Source organism: Dama dama, chromosome 29 (assembly GCF_033118175.1).
Source record: "Dama dama isolate Ldn47 chromosome 29, ASM3311817v1, whole genome shotgun sequence".
In the NCBI taxonomy this organism is placed as follows: Eukaryota; Metazoa; Chordata; class Mammalia; order Artiodactyla; family Cervidae; genus Dama; species Dama dama.
In genome coordinates, this window is record NC_083709.1 from 38,024,491 (window position 1) to 38,043,844 (window position 19,354).

At 39.3% G+C, this 19,354-nt stretch overlaps 1 protein-coding gene across 3 annotated transcripts in view; it reads left to right on the forward strand.

The window, feature by feature from the left end:
* The window catches only part of FREM1 (FRAS1 related extracellular matrix 1), a 171,194-nt gene that overhangs the window by 43,925 nt on the left and 107,915 nt on the right, over positions 1 to 19,354 (forward strand). For all 3 annotated transcript variants that reach the window (XM_061132200.1, XM_061132199.1, XM_061132198.1), the window contains 4 exons: positions 1,682 to 1,790; positions 8,847 to 8,978; positions 11,083 to 11,427; positions 18,013 to 18,155. In XM_061132200.1, the coding sequence (XP_060988183.1) occupies positions 1,682 to 1,790; positions 8,847 to 8,978; positions 11,083 to 11,427; positions 18,013 to 18,155 (729 nt within the window). The remainder of the gene's footprint in view (positions 1 to 1,681; positions 1,791 to 8,846; positions 8,979 to 11,082; positions 11,428 to 18,012; positions 18,156 to 19,354) is intronic.

The following is a 19,354-nucleotide window of genomic DNA, read 5'->3' on the forward strand; positions in this document are numbered from 1 at the left end:
ACTATCACTTTCCATCAGGAAAGTCCTCTTTCTATCTAATCTTAATCGTTTCTGCTATTTCTGCCTCTTTCCTCTTGTTTTGTATTCAATGAGAGTAGAGAACAGCTGGTTACAGACTTGTGCGTAATAACCCTTCACAAACATGTAGACCTACCAGCAAGTTGATTAAAAAATGAGGGAAAACAGGTCTATTAAGGAAAATATGTGTCCCTGGGGTTACCAAATTGCCCTCTATCTAGTTTAGGCATTTTTAGCCTTTAGTCTCAAGGGCGGACTGTAAATGCCATGCTTTGCCCTTTACTTGTATTTCCTTCACTTCATGATAGTAAGTGGCAACTGGTTTTTTCTTTCCTGTCTTCACTTCTCATTTCTTCCATAGCATGAGGTAATTTCTCTTTAGATGTCCGGTTTTATCTCACGTTCACAAATAAAGCATTGCGACTCTGTCTGCTTCGCATGTGTTATGTCTGGCATTGTACAATGTAATACTAAAGAAGAACCTGTCCAAATGTGTCCTTTTTTGGTTTGTTTTGTTAGAAGGTGACTTTCAACTTTCTCAGTGGAGATTTTGCACTGTTCAGTTATTTTAGCCGGAAGCCACCTGGGGTGGGATTTCTGAGAGCAGAGCAGTGGCCAGTGCACTTTAAGCTAGCTGATCCTTCCCTTGGCTGTTACACCCGGTAGTCTGTTCTTGTAGGCATGAAAATTCAACTTCACTCTATTAGGTACTACATTTATCTTAGAGGAAAGTTCCTTAGTGATAGGGCTCAACCTAATACATATTTATATTAGACCGCCAAAATGATATCCCCCATATCAGTATAGTTTCATTTTCAATGTGTTTATTTGTCACTCTGGAATCTCTTTCTTTTTTTATGTAGTATTTGCTGATATGGTATTATCTGATTGTTTCTTTTATCCTCTCAAATGGACCACACATTCTTCAAAAGTAGGTAGCCTGCCTTCCTTTACAGTGTTATACCTCATCCTTCTCTGTCAGCACCTGATGTAATACACACATAGCATGTAATAAAGCTCAAAATGTATAAGCCTGTTTATTAGCTATGGAATTCAAGGGAGCAAATAAATATAGATATTTAATAATATATCTAGTGGGATAGCTGCCTGTAGATCAGGATCTCTGCGACATTGTTGGCATTTTGAATTGGCTAATTCTTTGTTGTAAGGACTGACCTGGTCATGGTGGTATGTTATTAATAGTAGCCTCCTTGGCTTCTATCCATTAGTTGCCTGTAGCACCTCCATGGGCATACCTATTTGTGAGACCGAAAATGTTTTCAGATATTCCCAAATGTCCCCTGGGGGGTGAAATCACAGTCGAGAACCACTGCTCTAGATCCTACACCTTTGCGAGAAGCTGAAGTGGTCTGATGCTGGACTGATGTAGTCTCCTGAACAAATGCAGGGACACATTGCTAGCACACTTGCTTATTTCAGGTTAAGAACTTCATTCATAGAGAAGAAAATTTGAAAACACTGATAAATTAAGGAATGAGACATAGAGATGGAAAAAGTGAGATTACATTGTCAAAAATGAGGTCAGGCAAGAGCAGAAACCTGAATTGGTTTTGCCTCCATCTGCGGTATATATCCCAGAATTAATGGTATTTTATATTATAAATTGTCAATATGCAGTTCATGTTCAACTCTTTGTTTACAGGTGGAGTTGGAGGTCTATGACTTCTTCTTTGAGAAGAGTGCACCTATTACCGTCCATATCTCCATCAGACCAGCAGATACAAATGCCCCACGAGTGTCCTGGAACACAGGTGAAGTGCAATATAGGAGTCAAACGAAATAGGGAAGGGAAGAAAGTACACTGGTCAGTGAAAAAAGGTAGCTTTATTCCCATTTTACACACAAAGCAACCGAAACCAGACAGGCTATGGGTATCTAGTTGGTTTTTTGGTTTTGTTTTTCCTACTGTCAGGGTGAGAAATTTAAATTGAGGATTCTCGTGTCCTGAAACTAAGTTCTTTCCTCTGCAGGAAATAAGCCAAAAGGTCTCTTTCAGCTGATTGAGACAAAAAAGTGACTGTTTGTGATACTGAGCATAGTTGGACTGAGAGAGAAAAGGTCTCCAACTCAAACTTGTTCAAAGGAATCAAAGAAAGACACAGACTATAATCCATTATCTTATTTTTAAGTTGGGTTGCATGGACATGAAAATACATAATTAAGAGTTTAAACTGCTTTGTCTTCTTATTTTTAATATATAACTGACTTACAATCTTACATTAGTTATATGTATACAATATAGTGAATTTTTTATATATTATACAATATAGTGAAATTTTTATATATTATACTCCATTTAAAGTTATAAAATATTGGCTATATTCTCAGTATTGTACAATATATCCTTGTGGCTTATTCATTTTATATTTAGTAGTTTGTACTTCTTAATTCCTTCTCCCTATATTGCACTTCCCCCCTTCCTTTTTCCCACTGGTAACCACTAGTTTTCTGTATCTGTGAGCCTGTTTCTGTTTTCTCATATTCATTTGTTTTATTTTTCAGACTCCACACATAAGTGATAAAATAGAGTGTTTGTCTCTCTCTGATTTATTTCACTAAGCCTAATATGCTCTATGTGCATCCACATTGCTGCAAATGGCAAAATTTCATTCTTTATTATGGCTGAGTAATAGTCCGTCATATATATAAGTCATAAATCTTCTTTATCCTTCCATCTGTTAACGGACACTTGGGTTGTTTTCATATGGTGGCTATGGTAAATCAGACTGTTATGAACATTGGAGTGCATGTATCTTTACAAATTAGTGTTTTTGTTTTATTCCGGTATACTCAGCAGTGTAATTGCTGGGTCATTTGGCAGTTTTATTTCTATTTTTTTTGAGAAACCTCTCTACTATTTTCCACAGTGGCTACACCAATTTTGTTTTTGTTGTTCAGTTGCTCAGTTGTGTCTGTCTCTTTGTGACCCCATGGACTGCAGTACGCCAGGCTTCTCTGTCCTTCACTATCTCCTGGAGTGTGCTCAAACTCGTGCCCATTGATTTGATGCTGCCATCCAACCATCTCATCCTCTGTCGCCCTCTTCTCCTGTCCTTAATCTTTCCCAGCATTAGGGTCAGTTATGAGGTTCCCTTTTCTCTATATCCTTGCCAACATTTGTTATTTGTGTTTTTTTGATGACAGTCATTCCGAGAGGTATGAAGTAATATCTCACTGTGCTCTTTCTTGATTAGCATTTTTCTGATGGCTAGCGATGTTGAGCATCTTTTCATGTGCTTGTTTGCCATCTATGTATCTTCTTTGGGAAAATGTCTATTCAAATCTTCTGACCATTTTTAAATTGGATTATTATTATTTGCTGTTGAGTTGTGTGAGTTGTTTATATGCTTGTATATTCACTAAGTTGTCTTCATTTGTTTATGGTGTCTTTTACTGTGCAAGTTTCCTTTACTATATATTTACCTTTACTAGTGGATTTTTCTTTTGCTATATAGATTCTTACTTCTTGTTGGAGCCCATTTGTTTCTTTTCCACTTAGAGAAGAGCCTTTAATATTTCTTTAAAAATTGGTGTAATGTTGACATACTCTTTCAGTTTTTGCTTATAAGTTCTTTATTTCTCCTTTAATTCTGAATGATAATCTTGCTGGATAGAATATTCTAGGTTGTAGGTTTTTTCCCGTTTAGCACTTTAAATATATCATGCTATTCCCTTTTGACCTGCAGAGTTTCTGCAGAAAAATCCACTAATAGCCTTGGGGGAGGAGGGTTCCCTTGTATGTGATTCTTTGTTTTTCTCCTGCTGCCTTTAGAATTCTCTCTTTAACTTTTGCCATTTTAATTACGATATGTTTTAGTGTGGTTCTCTTTGCATCTTGTTTTGGACCCTCTATGCTTTCTGTACCCAGAAATCTGTTTCCTTCTTCAGGTTCAGGAAGTTTTTGGCCATAATTTCATCAAATACCCTTTGACCTCTTTTGTTCACTCTTCTCCTCTTAGGACCTTTGTAATGTAAATGTTATTATGCTTGATGTTGTTCCAGAGGTCCCTTAAACTGTTTTCAGTTTTTAAAATTTGTTTCTCTTTTTGTTGTTCTGACTGGATATTTTCCATTATTCTATCTTCCAGAGCACTATATGTCCTCTGTGTCACTTAGTCTGTTAATTATTCCTAGTGTTTTTTTCATTTCAGTTGTTGTATACTTCAGTTTTGACTTTTTCAAATTCTCTAGTTCATCTATTCTTTCCCCTCGGTTAGCATTCTTATTACTAATCTTTAAATTCTTTGTCTGGTAATTCATTCATCTCTGTTTCACTGGATGGTTTTACAGGTTTCTTTTTTTTATTTCTTTCATCTGAAATAAAATTCTCCATCTTCCTGCTTTGGTTAACTTTTTCTGTCTCTATAAAACGAGGTAAAAGTTACCCGTCATGGTCTTAAATGTATGTCCTTGTGTGGCAACATCCCTGTACAGTCTGAGCATGTTCCCCATGGATTTCATGGGAGTGCTGGATCTGACATGAACACAACTCATGTCTTTCCTCAGAGTATAGTGGCCTCTATCGACTTGGTAGGTGTTGGGGCAGGAGACGGAGGAGCTGGAGCCAGAGCCAGGAGTGAACCAGGGCTTCTCTGCTCAGTTGCCAACACCACCACCCTACTGGGGCAGGGCCATGCCCCAAGGCACTGGAGCAATAGCCGTGAGGGTTGGGCCCAAGCCAGCTCCATCCCCCACAACTGGGCGCTCTCCTCAGCTGAGGCAGCCTCATTCTAGTGGGGAACTGTGCCTCTGAGCAAGTGGGGCTGGGAAGGGCACTCAGCATGGGCCAGAGCATGCTTTGAGGCAGTTGTGAGAAGCCAGCCAGTGTCCTGAGCAATTTCAGTCTGCTTTCTCTTTCTTGTATTGGGAGTAAACAAGAATGTGTGGGTGCTTCATGAGTAGAGTCTAGATCTCTTACAGCCCTGTTGTTAGTCCTACTGATTTTCAAACCACCCAATGGTCTTCCCACCGTTTGACCCCAGGGCTGGTGCACCCAGTGTATGGTTTAAGCCACTCGCTCCGCAGGAGTATCTTTATCCTTGTAACACTCCTCCTGTCCTGTGGCCCCTCCTAGGGGAGCAGGCCCCTGCGTGATTTCTACTATTCCCTTCCTGCACAACTTTGTTTTAGCCTTGGTTGCATAAGGGTCTTTCTGTCAGTCTTCAGTCCCTTTCCAGTGAGAATTGCTCCATGTATAGATGTATTTTTGGTGTGTTCGTAAGGTGGGAGGGAGAGGAGAGGTAAATTCTGCATCCTCCTACTCTGCCATGTCAATTTCCTCTTGCTTTACTTCTTTTAAAAGAAGGCTTTGTACTGTTTCTCATTTCTGAGAAGACTTACAATGCAGTGTATATATTTAGATCAGATGTAAATGTGAAGTGTAAGTGAAGATTTTTTCCTTCCCCACCGTTACCATCAATGGCATTCAAAATGTACTTATAAGCAGTGTTGGTAGGTTCATTTAACACAGAAAATATCTCTGTCTGATTTAAATCCTCAGGTGGCAGCTTATGTGGATTATCTTTTGTGCACATGTGTGTATGTGTTTGCTTGCACATGGGTAACACACTGTTGTGTGTGTTTATATATATGTGAGTTTCAGTAGGGACGAACAATGTCAGTTGGGCATCCTTGATTTACAGTCTGGTTTTTTTGTCCTGCTCTACCTCTATTTGAGGGATAATGAGAGAAAAGAAAGAATTAGTGATCTAAAGTTTGATGCTTTCAAATTGTGGTGTTGGAGAAGACTCTTCAGAGTCCCTTAGACTGCAAGGAGATCAAACCAGTCAATCTTAAAGGAAATCAACCCTGACTATTCATTGGAAGGACAGATGCTGAAACTCCAATACTTTGGCCACCTGATGCGAAGAACTGGAAAAGACCCTAATGGGGGGAAAGATTGAGGGCAGGAGGGGAAGGGGGTGAGGGAGGATGAGTTGGTTGGATGACATCACCGACTTAATACTCAATAAATATGAGTTTGAGCAGACTGCAGGAGATAATGAAGGACAAGGAAACTTGGCGTGCTATAGTTCATGGGTTGCAAAGAGCTGGACATGACTTAGCAACTGAATAACAGCAAAGTTTAGTATACAGCATAGAAACTTAATGGTCTGCACGTGTAAGTGTGATCTGTGAAACCTAGGCTTGTTAAGAGGTCTGGATCTGGCTTTCACTACTTTGGACATCAGAATTCTTTTTAAAATAAAATTTTATTTATTGTGAACTTAATATAAGATTATTGAAAACTTGGAAAGCAAATAAGTAGAGTTAATAATAATGAATAACTGAATGAAATAATAATAGTTGAATAACATTATTCACTACTCTACCACAAAACATAATCACCATTAATATCTTGCCATAGAAATTTCTAGTGTTCTTGCTTGTTCCTCTGTGCATCCCATGATGCCTTGTTCTGAGCTGTACTGTGCACTCTTGACTTCAAAACCCTTATTACAGCCACAGAGAGTCTTGACATGTGCTTGTCCTCCATCCCTCCTTCCCTGCCACTCTCTTCTCCCTCACTTCTCTCTCTTTCCTTTCCCTCTCTCTCTCTTTTTGTTTCTTTCAGTATTCCTTTATGTCTTAACTCAGGTTCCCTAGCAAAGAGCCCCTGAGGCAGACTAACCCTGTACTGAAATCTGGAGTAAGGGGAAGGGAAGTTGGGAGTTTGGAGGGTAGCAAAGAGAAGGGTGGTTTGACTGAGCTGGTCGTAGCTTTACAAGAAAATAAAGCTTATTGCTCAATAGTGCTGATGACTGCAGGAGGAGATGGAAACGTCCTGTGTGGGAAGAGTCAGGGGTGCGGCTGGGAAGGGGTGAGCAACCCCATGTCGGCATCTTCCATCTCTTCTCACCTCAGTTTGCCTCACTGGGGCTAACTTCCCACATGCCTGGGGTTGTGTCACTTGGCTCTTCTTAGCAGTCACTGTGCAAATTCCTTGAGTCCCATGGTGTGAGACCTGGCCATGGTCACAGGGAAGGTCATGCCAAAACTTGGTCTGGTGGGCAGTTGAGGGCAGCGACATCAGAAGATGAAGCAATGATGGCGGTCGGGGCTTTACTGTGTGGGGATTGTGGGAAATTTATTGGAGCTGCCAGGCTAGAAAGCAGGCAGTTGGTCAACATCAGGGGGCAGGGGAAGCCAGGCAGATTTGAGGGGAAGCATTAATGCATTCACTGTGTCTACCAGTACACTGTCTTTAAATTTCATCCACTCGTTTCTTTTTTTTTAATTGGAGGAAAATTACTTTCCAAGGTTGTGGTGGTTTCTGCAGTACAACAATGTGAATCAGCCTTAGGTATATATATATAGTATATATATAATATATGGTATATATAGTATATAAGTATATATATAGTATATATATATATATATATATATATACACCCTCCCTCTTAATCCCTCCCATCCCACCCTCCACATCCCACCCCTCTAGGTTATGACAGAGCACCAGGCTGAGCTCCTTGTGTTACACAGAAACTTCCCACTAGCTATTTATTTTACACATAGTAGTGTATATACTTCAGTGCACTCTCTCAATTCATCCCACCCTCTCCGTCCCCTGCTGTGTCCACAAGTTCATTCTCTATGTCTGTGTCTCTATTCCTGCCCTGCAAATTGGTTCATCAGTACCATTTTTTAATAGGTTTGTATATGTGTTGTAGGTATATGATATTTGTTTTTCTCTTTCTGACTTACTTCACTCTGTATAACAGGCTCTAGGTTCATCTACCTCAGTTCAACTGACTCAAATTCGTTCCTTTTTATGGCTGAGTAATAGTCCATTGAATATATGTACCACAACCTCTTTATCCATTTACTGGTTGATGGACATTTTGGTTGCTTCCATGTCCTAGCTATTGTAAATAGTGCTGCAGTGATCATTAAGGAAAATGGTTATAGCCACTATGGAGAATAGAATGGAGATTCCTTAAAAAACTAGGAATAAAACTACCATATGACCCAACAATCCCACTACTGGGCTTACACCATGAGAAATCCATAATTCATAAAGACACTTGTTTCTTTGAAAGGCTTTGCCCCCTTTCAAGATTCTCTTCAGTCCGTTGACCCAGCAGCTCTACTGGGTGATGGGAATGGTTGATGGTACTACAGTTCCCTGTCTCTAACCGCAGTATTCAGTCTGGATTCTGTCTTCTTGGCTCTGAGCAGCACTGCCCTTTCTCCCCAGATTTCCTTCAGCATGCTGAGTCCAAGGATAAGCTTTTATTGTTAAATTCCTTTAGTTGCAAAAGTCCCTTCCTTATTAGCGTCTAGACTAAAACACAACCCTCATTACAAAGTGTCAGACTCTTCCTGTCTAACACCATTAAACACTCCCCTAGCACAGTAGCTCTGTATTTGTACATTTAATGAATATTTAACCACTTTAATACTCTATCCTGTGGGCTACTTATGCTCTTAGAATTTATGTGTGAAAGCTCTTCTGACTCTTGCCCACTTAAAATATGTGAACACAGCCTTTGAAATATTCCTTGTGTACATTTTTGGACTAGAGACCCCTGTGAACAAAACATCTGTTATTTCTTTCTAGTGTTTATTTTTGGCACCATTGTGCCTCTAAAGAATAGATCATAAGGAACCAGTCATCAGGTTGGAGTTAATAGTACTAAAAGTAAAAAAGTTACTTAAAAGCTAAATTACAATTTCTTGAGAAGTTTTTGAAGATACAATTTTTATCTAGTTTTGTGAGTGAAAATTTATTACTCTTGTCTGAAAGTAGTCATTTGGCATGCTGTAGAACTTTCCAGGACATTTTGTTTGTTTGTTTTCTCTTATAGGTCTGAATCTCCTGGAGGGACAGTCTAGGGCCATCACGTGGGAACAGTTTCAGATTGTGGACAATGATGACATTCATGCTGTCCAGGTAGTCACCGTGGATGGCCTGCAGCACGGACGGCTTACTCTGAGAGGTGAAGGAGCAAACTCTGTCACTTAGAATCAAACCCAACAATTATTTTCTCCAAAAGCAAATCATATTTAACAGGGTATATGTGGTATTTCTTGGGCTCCATTTCTCAGTGAATTATCATATTCCCTAGATCCAGAGATCTTGAAACCATTGACTTTTGTAGTAGATGCTCAAATTAATGGGTGAACATTTATGAATGATATTTTATATTTGAGCCATAATTTAAATCTCAGATTTGCTTTTTGAACCCACGTAGGGCTCCTTCTAAATTTACTCCTTAACTGATTATTTTAACCTGGTTTAAAGACAAAATATTTCCTTTTCATTTCTCTGGTTCAGAGAAATGTGATGAAAAACAGAAAAACCTGTTGTTAATACTTTAGTAATAATTATGCTCATGTTATTAGTAGCAGCTACCATAGTTTAAAAGAAATGGGTTTATAATTATAAGGGTGGTAGTTAACAAAGTAATGGCCCTAATAAAAAATATCCATAGTTAATAATAATATAGTCTTTTCCTTGTAATGAGTTCAGAGGAATTAATTCCATTATCGTCTTAGTTTACCTATTTGTAAAGCAGAAAGAGAACTCTTGTTTATCATTATGTGTGATTAGGAATTCTGAAACAAATAAAATAAAAATAAAAATGATAAATTCTCTTGCCTAATCCTAGGACAATGGGAGCTTAGCTCAAGGCTGGTTGTATAAATTCAGATGAGTGTTCAGTTGCATGTAAGAAAAATCCAACTACAGCAACTTAAACTTTCAAGAGTTACTTTCTCCTTGTGACAAGTTACATAGAGGTGGATATTCTGTATTTATGATGCCAGCAGCTATATTCTGCCCTGTCAGTGGTCACAGAATGGTACCTACACGTCTAAGCTTCTAATGAGCATTAGGGGAAGGAAGAAAGAAAAGGAACAATAAAAAAAAAGCTATGCCATCTAAGTTTGCTTTGTTTAACAACTTTTCCCAGGAGCCTGAAGTAATGAAGTCTAATTACATGTCTTACCTAGTTACATACTATCCCCTAGGTGCAACAGAGTCTGGGAACCTGAGTATTTTTAAATGGTTATATCGCCATTCCAAATAAGACTAGGATTCTGGTACTGAGAAGGAGGAGAAAGTGGCGGATGGGCAAGTAACCCACAGTGTTCACTATACTCATGTTTAATCTATAAAACCATCTGGAGTGGGAAGAGCTATGGGCCATCTGCAGAAAGAATTGAAATATTAGTAGTTTGTGCAGAGTGAAGCAATGTTTATCACTACTATAGAAATGAAGCGGAGAGTCATACCCCATAATGATATTCCAGCTCAGAGGCGGCAGAAAATAGTACAAACATTTATTAAACATTTATTTTGTGCCCAGTTGTACAAAGCATTCTGCATACTTTATCTCACATTAACTTTATGAAGCAAGGTACTATTATTTTTACTTTGTAAATGAGAACCTGAGACTAAGAGAAATTGACTTGTCTAAGGTCTAGAAAGTGGCTGAGCTGGTATGTGAACTCAAGCCATTTGCTACCACAGCTCAAGCTCTTGGTCATTAAGCCAGTGCTTCGCAAACGTTAGCACGCATTAGGCTCCTGGAGGGCTTGATAAAACATGTATTGCTGAGTTCCAGTCGCAGAATTTCTGACTCAGTCGGTCTATGGTAGGGCCTGAGAACTTGCATTTATAATGACTTCCCAAATGGTTCTGATGTTGCTAGTTCGAAGCCACTACTCTAAGAAGTGCTGTCGGCTGATAACAATGAATTGAAGAACAATTAATACTTATTGTAGATACGCTATGTTTGAGCGCTGTCATTCTTAAGAGGGAATGTTAGGCAGGTATTATTATTGCTGTTTTATATATGGGTCTCAAATAAATGAAATACCTTGCCTAAGTCCACCCTGCTAATAAGTATTACAACTAGCTAGTATTCAAACTGGGTCTTTGGAGCCCCAGAGCCCACTAAACAATCTATGGTTTTTCCAGGTAAGGAAAGTATTGCTTGCCCTACTTTCCATTTCACACCCACTCCTGTAGTGCTGCTTTTACTAACCTGCTACCTCCGTATCTTTCTCATTCTGCCTCATCTCTGTTCTTTCCATCAGGGAGGAAGGGGTTTCTCTTCACCTTGGCTGACCTTCAGGCTGGAGTCGTTCGATATCATCATGATGACAGTGACTCCACCAAAGACTTTGTGGTCTTCAGGATATTTGACAGCCAACACAGCATCCAGCATAAGTTTCCCATCAACATCTTGCCCAAAGATGACAGTCCGCCATTCCTCATAACAAATGTTGTGATTGAACTGGAGGAGGGGCAGACCATACTAATCCAGGGTTCCATGCTGAGAGCTTCAGACATGGACTCCAGTGATGACTACATCTTCTTTAATATCACAAAACCCCCACAAGCTGGAGAGATCATGAAGAAACCAGCGCCAGGGCTGATAGGTGAGTGCTGGGCAGTTAAGATCATTTGTGTTAGAATTTGTGCTAAGAGAGACATCAAGTTTATGAGGTAAGATTCTATTATTATTATTCCCATTTCACAGATGGGAAGACTGAGACTTAGAGAGGTTAAGTTGATCTATCCATCTGGAATCTAGAAAGTTCCAGAACTGGGCCTCAAGGTAACCACTACACTATGAAAAATTAAGTCTGCCATGCAAGGTGATAGGACAAATAATGTTGAAGAAGTATTTTGACCTATTTTAGATTATCGATAAAAAATTTCATGAATAACTTTTATTTACTTTTTGTTAGAATAATTTCACAACTACTTTTTGAAGTAGATGGGTAAGGAGCTTGATAAAATAGGCATCAAGCAGTTTTACCTAAGACTAGTTGTTTTTTAAGCATGTTTTGTTTTATTTTTAATAGATTATTTAAAAATTGAGGTATAGTTGATGCACAATATTATATAAGTTTTAGGTATACAGCATAGTGATAACACAATTTTTGAATGCTATACTCTATTTATTGTTATTATAAAATATGGTTATATTCCCTGTGTTATATAATGTATTTTATGCATAGTAGTTGACATGGCAGTTGGTACCTCTTAATCCCATACCCCTATATTGCCCCTCTTCCTTCACTCTCCCCACAGGTAGTCACTCATTTGTTCTCTATATCTGTGAGTCTGTTTCTTTTTTTGTTACATTCCCTAGTTTGTTTTACTTTTTAGATTCCACATGTAAGTGATATGTAGTATTTATCTTTTTCTGGTTGACATTTCATTTATCATAATACCTTGCAAGTTCATCTATGTTGTTTCAAGTGGCATAATTTCATTCTTTTTAATAGCTGAGTGGTATTCCATTATGTGTGTTTGTGCATGTGAATGGTACATCTTCCTTGCCCATTCATTTATTAATGTCCACTTAGGTTGCTTCCATATCGAGGCAATTGTAAATAGTGTTGCAATATACATTGGGGTGTGCATATCTTTTCAAATTAGTGTTTTCATTTTTTTCAAGTATATATCTAGGAGTGGAGTTGCTGGGATATATGGTAAATTCTATGTCTAGTTTTTTAAGAAACTTTCATACTGCTTTCCACAGTAGTTATATCAATTTACATCCCACCAATAGTGTACAAGGTTTCCTTTTCTCCACATGCTTGCCAGCATTTGTTATTTGTGTTAGCCATTTCTTACTTGTGATGGCCATTCCGATAGGTGTGAAATGATGTCTCATTTGTGTTTCTTTGATGATTAGTGGTATTGAGCATCTTTTCATCTGCTTGTTGGCAATCTGTAAGTCTTCTGTGGAAAAATGTCTATTCCAGTCTTCTGCCATTTTTTAATTGGGTTTTTTTTGTTACTTTGCTGTTGAGTTATATCAGCCGTTTGTGTATTTTAGATTTTAATCCCTTATTTGTCATATTATTTGCAAATATTTTCTCCCATTCAGTAGATTGTCTTTTTGTTGTGGTGATAGTTTCTTTCACTGCACTTTTAGGTTGAACTAGGTCCCATTTGTTTATTTTTGCTTTAGGAGACAGATCCAAAAACAAACAAAACAAAAACTCAGTATAGTTTATGTTAGAGCGTTCTGCCTTAGTTTTCTTCCAGGAGTTTTATGGTTTCAGGTCTTACATTTAGGTCTATAATCCATTTTGAACTTATTTTTGTCTATGGTATTTGTTCAAAGCTCTGTTGTGTCCAACTCTTTGTGACCCCATAAACTGTAGCCCTCCAGGTTCCTCTGTCCATGGAATTTTCCAGGCAAGAATTCTCTAGGGGATTTTCCTGACCCAGGGATCAAACCCAGTTCTCCCAGGAAAGCCATATGGTGTTAGAGAATGGTCTAATTTCATTGTTTTACATGTAACTGTCCAGTTTTCCCAGCACCACTTATTGAAGAGACTGTCTTTTCTCCATTGTATAGTGTTGGCTCCTTTGTTGTAGATTAATTGAGTATAAGTGCATGGGTTTATCTCTGGGTTCTCTATTTTGTTCCACTGATCTGAGTGTCTGCTGTGTGCCAGTATCATACTGTTTTGATTACTGTAGCTTTGTAGGACAGTCTGAAGGCAGTGTGTATTTCCTCCAGCTCTGTTCTTCTTTCTCAAGATTGCTTTGACAATCTGGAGTTTGGTGTTTCCATACAAATTTTAAAATTATTTGTTCTAGTTATGTGAAAAGTGCCCTTGATATATTGATAGGGATTACATTGAACCGGTAGATTGCCTTGGGTAATATGGTCACTTTAACAATTTTAATTCTTCCAGTATATGAACATGGTATATCTTTTCATCTGTTTATGTTGTCTTCAGTTTCTTTCATCAGTGTCTTAATTTCAGATACATTTTAATAACCCTGTACTCTTCTCTCCTCATTGCTTTTGATGTCATGGTGGTGGTGGTTTAGTTGCTAAGTTGCATCCAACCCTTGCAACCTCATGGACTCCTCTGTCCATGGGATTTTCAAGGCAAGAATACTGGAGTGGGTTTCCATTTCCTTCTCCAGAGGATTGGACCCCAGGGATTGGACCTGTGTCTCCTGTGTTGGCAGGCCAATTCTTTACTGCTAAGCCACCAGGGAAGCCCTTTTGATGTCATATATTACATCTAATTGTTTTATGAATCCCTTAACTGCTTATTGTGGATGTAGATGATTTTACCACTTTTGTTTTTTAATCTTCCTCATATCTTTGTGTGTGAATGACTTACTAACTTTGTGCTGTATGTTTGCCTTTACTAATTTTCCTTTTGCAATTTTCATGTTTCTAGTTGTGGTATTTTATTTTTCTCTTAAAATTCCTTCAACATTTCTTGTTAAGCTGTTTTGGTGGTGCTGAACTCTTATCTTTTGTTTGCCTGTAAAATTTTTGATCTTTCCATCAAATCTGAACAAAAGTCTTGCTGGGTAGAATATTCTTGGTTGTAGGTTTTTCCTTTTCGTCACTTAAAATATATTGTGCCTCTCTCTTCTGGTCTGCAGGATTTTTGTTGAAATTCACCTGATAGATTTATGTGGGGTTCCTTTATACATTATTTGTTGCTTTTCTCTTGCTGTTTTTAATAGTCTGTCTTTATATTTAATTTTGCCATTATCATTATAATGTGTCTTGGTGTGTTCCTCTTTGAGTAAATCCTGTATAGGACTCCCTGTACTCCCTAAACTTAGATAGCTGTTTTCTTTACCAGGTTAGGGAAGTTTTTGACTTATGTCTTCAAATATGCTGATAGGTTCTCTCTCTCTCCTCCTTCTGTGACTCCTATAATGTGAATATTAGGGTTGTTGATGTTGTCCCAGAGGTCTCTCAAACTGTCCTCATTTTCTCTTCATTCTTTTTTCTTTTGTCTACTTCGCATCAGTGATTTCTACTACTCTGTCTTCCAGCACGCTGATCAGTTCCTCTGTATCATTTAGTCTACTCTTGATTCCTTCTAGGGTATTTTTCACTTCAGTTACTGTACTCTTCACCTCTGTCTGGTTGTCCTTCATATTTTTTAACTTTTCATTAAAAAAAAAAACAAACTTCTCATTCTGTGCATCCATTTTTCTCTTGGGTTATTTGATCATCTTTATAATCACTACCTTGAACTCTTAAGTAGATTGCCTATCTTTGCTTAGTTATTCTTATGGGGTTTTATCTTATTTGTTTGAAATATGTTCCTTTGTTGCCTCCTTTTACTTAGGTTGCTGTTTTTATTTTTATGTATCTGGTAGGCTAGTTATGCTTTCTGACCTTGGAGAAGCAGCCCTTTGTAGGAGACATCATATGTGTCCTAGCAACACATCCTGCTCTCATCACCCGAGTGATATGTTCTAGGGAATGTGTGTGTCTTCCTATTGTGCTGGGCTGACTGTGTAGGCAGTCTTATATGCTTGGTTTACTCCCTGTCCGTTTGGTCGCCAGGCCCTGGGTTGTGTGGAGGTTGCTGGCTGCTGGTTGGTGGGACCGGGTCACAAGGTGGCATTAGTGCTGGCTTATTCTCGGGTTGGGTCAAGATCCAGGAGACTCTGGGGCTGTTACCACCCAATGGTGGGTAGAACCAGGTTCTAGGGCTAGTGTGGCCCACTGGTAGGCAGAGTCAGATACTCGAGTCTAGTTACAGGACCTAAGGGTCCTAGAGCTGGTTTTGCATCACTGGTGCATGGGACTACTTTTTGACACTGTTGAGTGCAGGGTCTGGGGAGTCCTGAAGCTTGTGTTGGTTTGCTAGTGGACAGGACCATGGTCCAGTTGGTCAGGATGTGTTTGCAGGCTGCATATCTGATTTTATGTAGTTAGCACCTGCTCCTTGGTGGATACTAGTTCAGGGGCTAGAGTAGGCTCCCTGGAGAGTAGGTCTGGGGTTCAGGCTATTCTGGAGTTGGTGTCTACCCAGAGATGGTTGGAGCTGGGTCCTGCACTCTCTGGTGGGCAGGGCTGTGTCCAGAGGCAACTGTTGGCTCAGGAGGTCGTAAGACAGCCTGAGTGAGGTTGTGTCCCTACCCAGTTAGTTGCTTGGCCTGAGGCATCCCAGCACTGGAGCTCCCAGGCCTGTGGGCTGGATCGGGGCTGGGTCTTGGCCCTAATAAGATAGAGGGAGGATTCCACAATGGTGCTTGCTAGAGCCAGTGTCTGTGTGGTAGAACAGGTTCCCAAAAATGACTGCTGCCAGTATCTGTGTCCCCAGAGTGAACTGTGGTTGCCTCATGTCTGTCCAGAAGGTTCTCCTAGATAAGCAAGTTGTTCTGACCCAGTTCAGTCCAGTTCAGTTCAGTCTCTCAGTCGTGGCCAACTCTTTGTGACCCTATGGACTGTAGCACACCAGGCTTCCCTGTCCATCACCAACTCTCAGAGCTTGGTCAAACTTGTTCCTCAAATCAGTGATGCCATCCATCCATGTCATCCTCTGGCATCCTCTTCTCCTTCTGCCTTCAGTCTTTCCCAGGATCAGGGTCTTTTCCAATGAGTTGGCTCTTTGTATCACATGGCCAAAGTATTGGAGCTTCAGCATCAGTCCTTCCAATGAATATTCAGGACTGATTTCCTTTAAGATTGACTGGTTTCTTCTCCCTGCTGGCCAAGGGACTCTCAAGAGTCTTCTCCAACACCACAATTCAAAAGCATCAGTTCTTTGGTGCTCAGCTTTCTTCATGGTCCAACTCTCACATCCACACATAACTACTGGAAAAACCATAGCTTTGACTAGATGGACCTTTGTCAGCAAAGTAATGTCTTTACTTTTTAACATGCTGTCTAGGTTTGTCATAAATTTTCCTCCAAGGAGCAAGCATCTTTTAATTTCTGACCTAGACTTCTGTCAAATTACTGCTTCTTCCCTGTGTCCTGAGGCATGTGAGATTCTTTGTGTGCCTTTTAAGAGTGAAGTCTGTATTTCCCCCATGTCCCAGGTGGCACAGTGCTAAAGAATCTGCCTGCCAGTGCAGGAGATGCAGGAGACCCATGGATCATGGGTCAGGAAGATCCCCTGGAAGAGGAAACGGCAACCCACTCCAGTAGTTTTGCCTGGAGAATCCCATGGACAGAGGAGCCTGGCGGGCTACAGTCCAGGGGCTTGCAAAGAGTCAAACGTGACTGAGTATGCATGCACACACTCTATTTCCCCCAGCTGTCTGGGTCTATCAAAAGTAACCCTATAGGTCCTCAAAGTCAAATGCCTTGGAGACTCATCTTCCCAAGTGCAGGATCCCTGGGCTTAGACTTGGAGCTCTTAATCCTTTGAGAGAAACTCTGCACTTGTAATTATTCTCCTGTATGTGTATTGCCCACCCTGGGGTATGAAACTTGATTATATTGTGACTTTACTCCTCCTACCAACCTTATTGTGGTTTCTTCTTTATAACTTTAATTATAGAAGATCTCCTCTGGTATGTTCTGGACTTGTTCATGGATGCGTGTTCTGAAGATAGTTGTAATTTTGGTATGCCCACGAGAGGATGTGAGCTCAGGGTCTTTCTCTCCTCTGCCATCTTGTCTGACTTTAAGACTGTTTCTTGAAAATATTTTTCTAATACTAATTTTTCTATATACTAAGGCAGAGGTAATAACTTTAATTTTTATGCTTTATTATTTATAAGTTGTGATTCTTGTTGTTCAGTCACTAAGTTGTGTCTGACTCTTTGAGACTGACCCCATGAACTGCATCATGTCAGGCTTCCCTTCTTTCGCTATCTCCCAGAGTTTGCTCAAACTAATGTCCATTGAGTCAGTGATGCCATTTAATCATCTAAGCCGTCACCTCCTTCTCCTCCTGCTTTGATAGAGCATTTAATAATAATTCCTCAAACAAACTACTATACACAAAATTGATAAGCAATAAGGATTTACTGTATAGCACAGGGAACTATATTCAGAATCTTCTAATAATCTATAACAGAAAAGAATCTGGAAAAAAAATGAATTACTTTGCTATATACCTGAAGCTAACACAATATTGTAAATCAGCTATACTTTTAAAAAAATACTCCTTGGGTACATGCAACATACTAGGCAGAAAAAACTTGTAGATAAATCCAAAATTATTTTACCCTAGCACCTGGCAGATGGTTACAATGGTATTTTGTGGACTCTATAGGCTATCCAGTCCCTGGCTTCATTCAGAGGGATCTATTCAATGGCATCATTTACTATCGTCACTTTGGTGGAGAAATCTTTGAAGATTCATTTGAATTTGTCCTGTGGGACAGCCACGAACCTCCAAATCTCTCAGTGCCACAGGTAAGAGCCCATCTCTGAACACTTTCCCAAAATCTTGTCCACAGATATCAGTTCTGGAAGATATTATTAGAAACTCTGTGAAAACAGATTCCAAAGTTTGAGGAGCAATGGAAGAAGCAAAATTAAGTCAATATCCTTGCAACATAACTGCTTTTTAAAATTTACTTTCCCCCAAATTTATGTGAACAGCTTATGTTCACATTGTTCAAACTTACGTGAAAGTGAAGGTCACTCAGTCATGTCCGACTCTTTGCGACCCCATGGACTATACAGTCCATGGAATTCTCCAGGCCAGAATATTGGAGTAAGTAGCTGTTTCCTTCTCCAGGGGATCTTCCCAACCCAGGGATCAAACCCATGTCTCCCTCATTACAGGTGGATTCTTTACCAGCTGAGCCACAAGGGAAGCCCAAGAATACTAAAGTGGGTTATGTACATTTCCATGTATGCAGTGTTTCCAAAGTTAGTTAACTATGGGACCCTTTTATGAAGAGTATCTTATGAGATTTGCTTGCTTCATAACATTAAAAAAAAACAACACTGATTTATTTTGTGTGTGGTGGTTAAAATATAGGCTCTGTAGTTAGACTGTCTTTTTCTCCTGTCCTTGGCATTAACTGACCTGTGTCTCAGTTTCCTTATCTGTAAAACAGATAAAAGAACTTCCTTATGACATAATACATATGAATATGGTGAACCTTCTGGCACCTAGTAAGTACTCAATGAATATATTTGCTTTTATTTATTATTGCTTTTGAAGAACTAAGAGTTTTATTAACATTCAAGGATTTTATTTAAATATACAGAATATAAAAATAGGCTTAAGGAGCCATCATCCTATAGAAATTACAGAAAAAAAAAGGGTCTGGATAGCTATAAAGGGGTAAATTTCTTGTGAGGAGAGGGCAGTTGGTGGTAGGGATGGACAAATGTCTTCTAAAAATAAGTGACACACACTAGTTCTTTTTGCTAGGCATTTTATACCTCTTATTTCAGAAGTTAGCATATATAGGGGTCTAAACAAATTTTAAACCTGATCCCTATTGGTTATATAATATCATCTCATAGTGTCACCGTCATTGACATTAGCCAAGACGTAGATGATTGGGCTATTCATCTGTTTGCCAGGATAAAAGTAACAAAAGGGGATGATCAGGAGGAATGATAGGGATGGCTCAGAAACTGAAGGAGGTAGATGC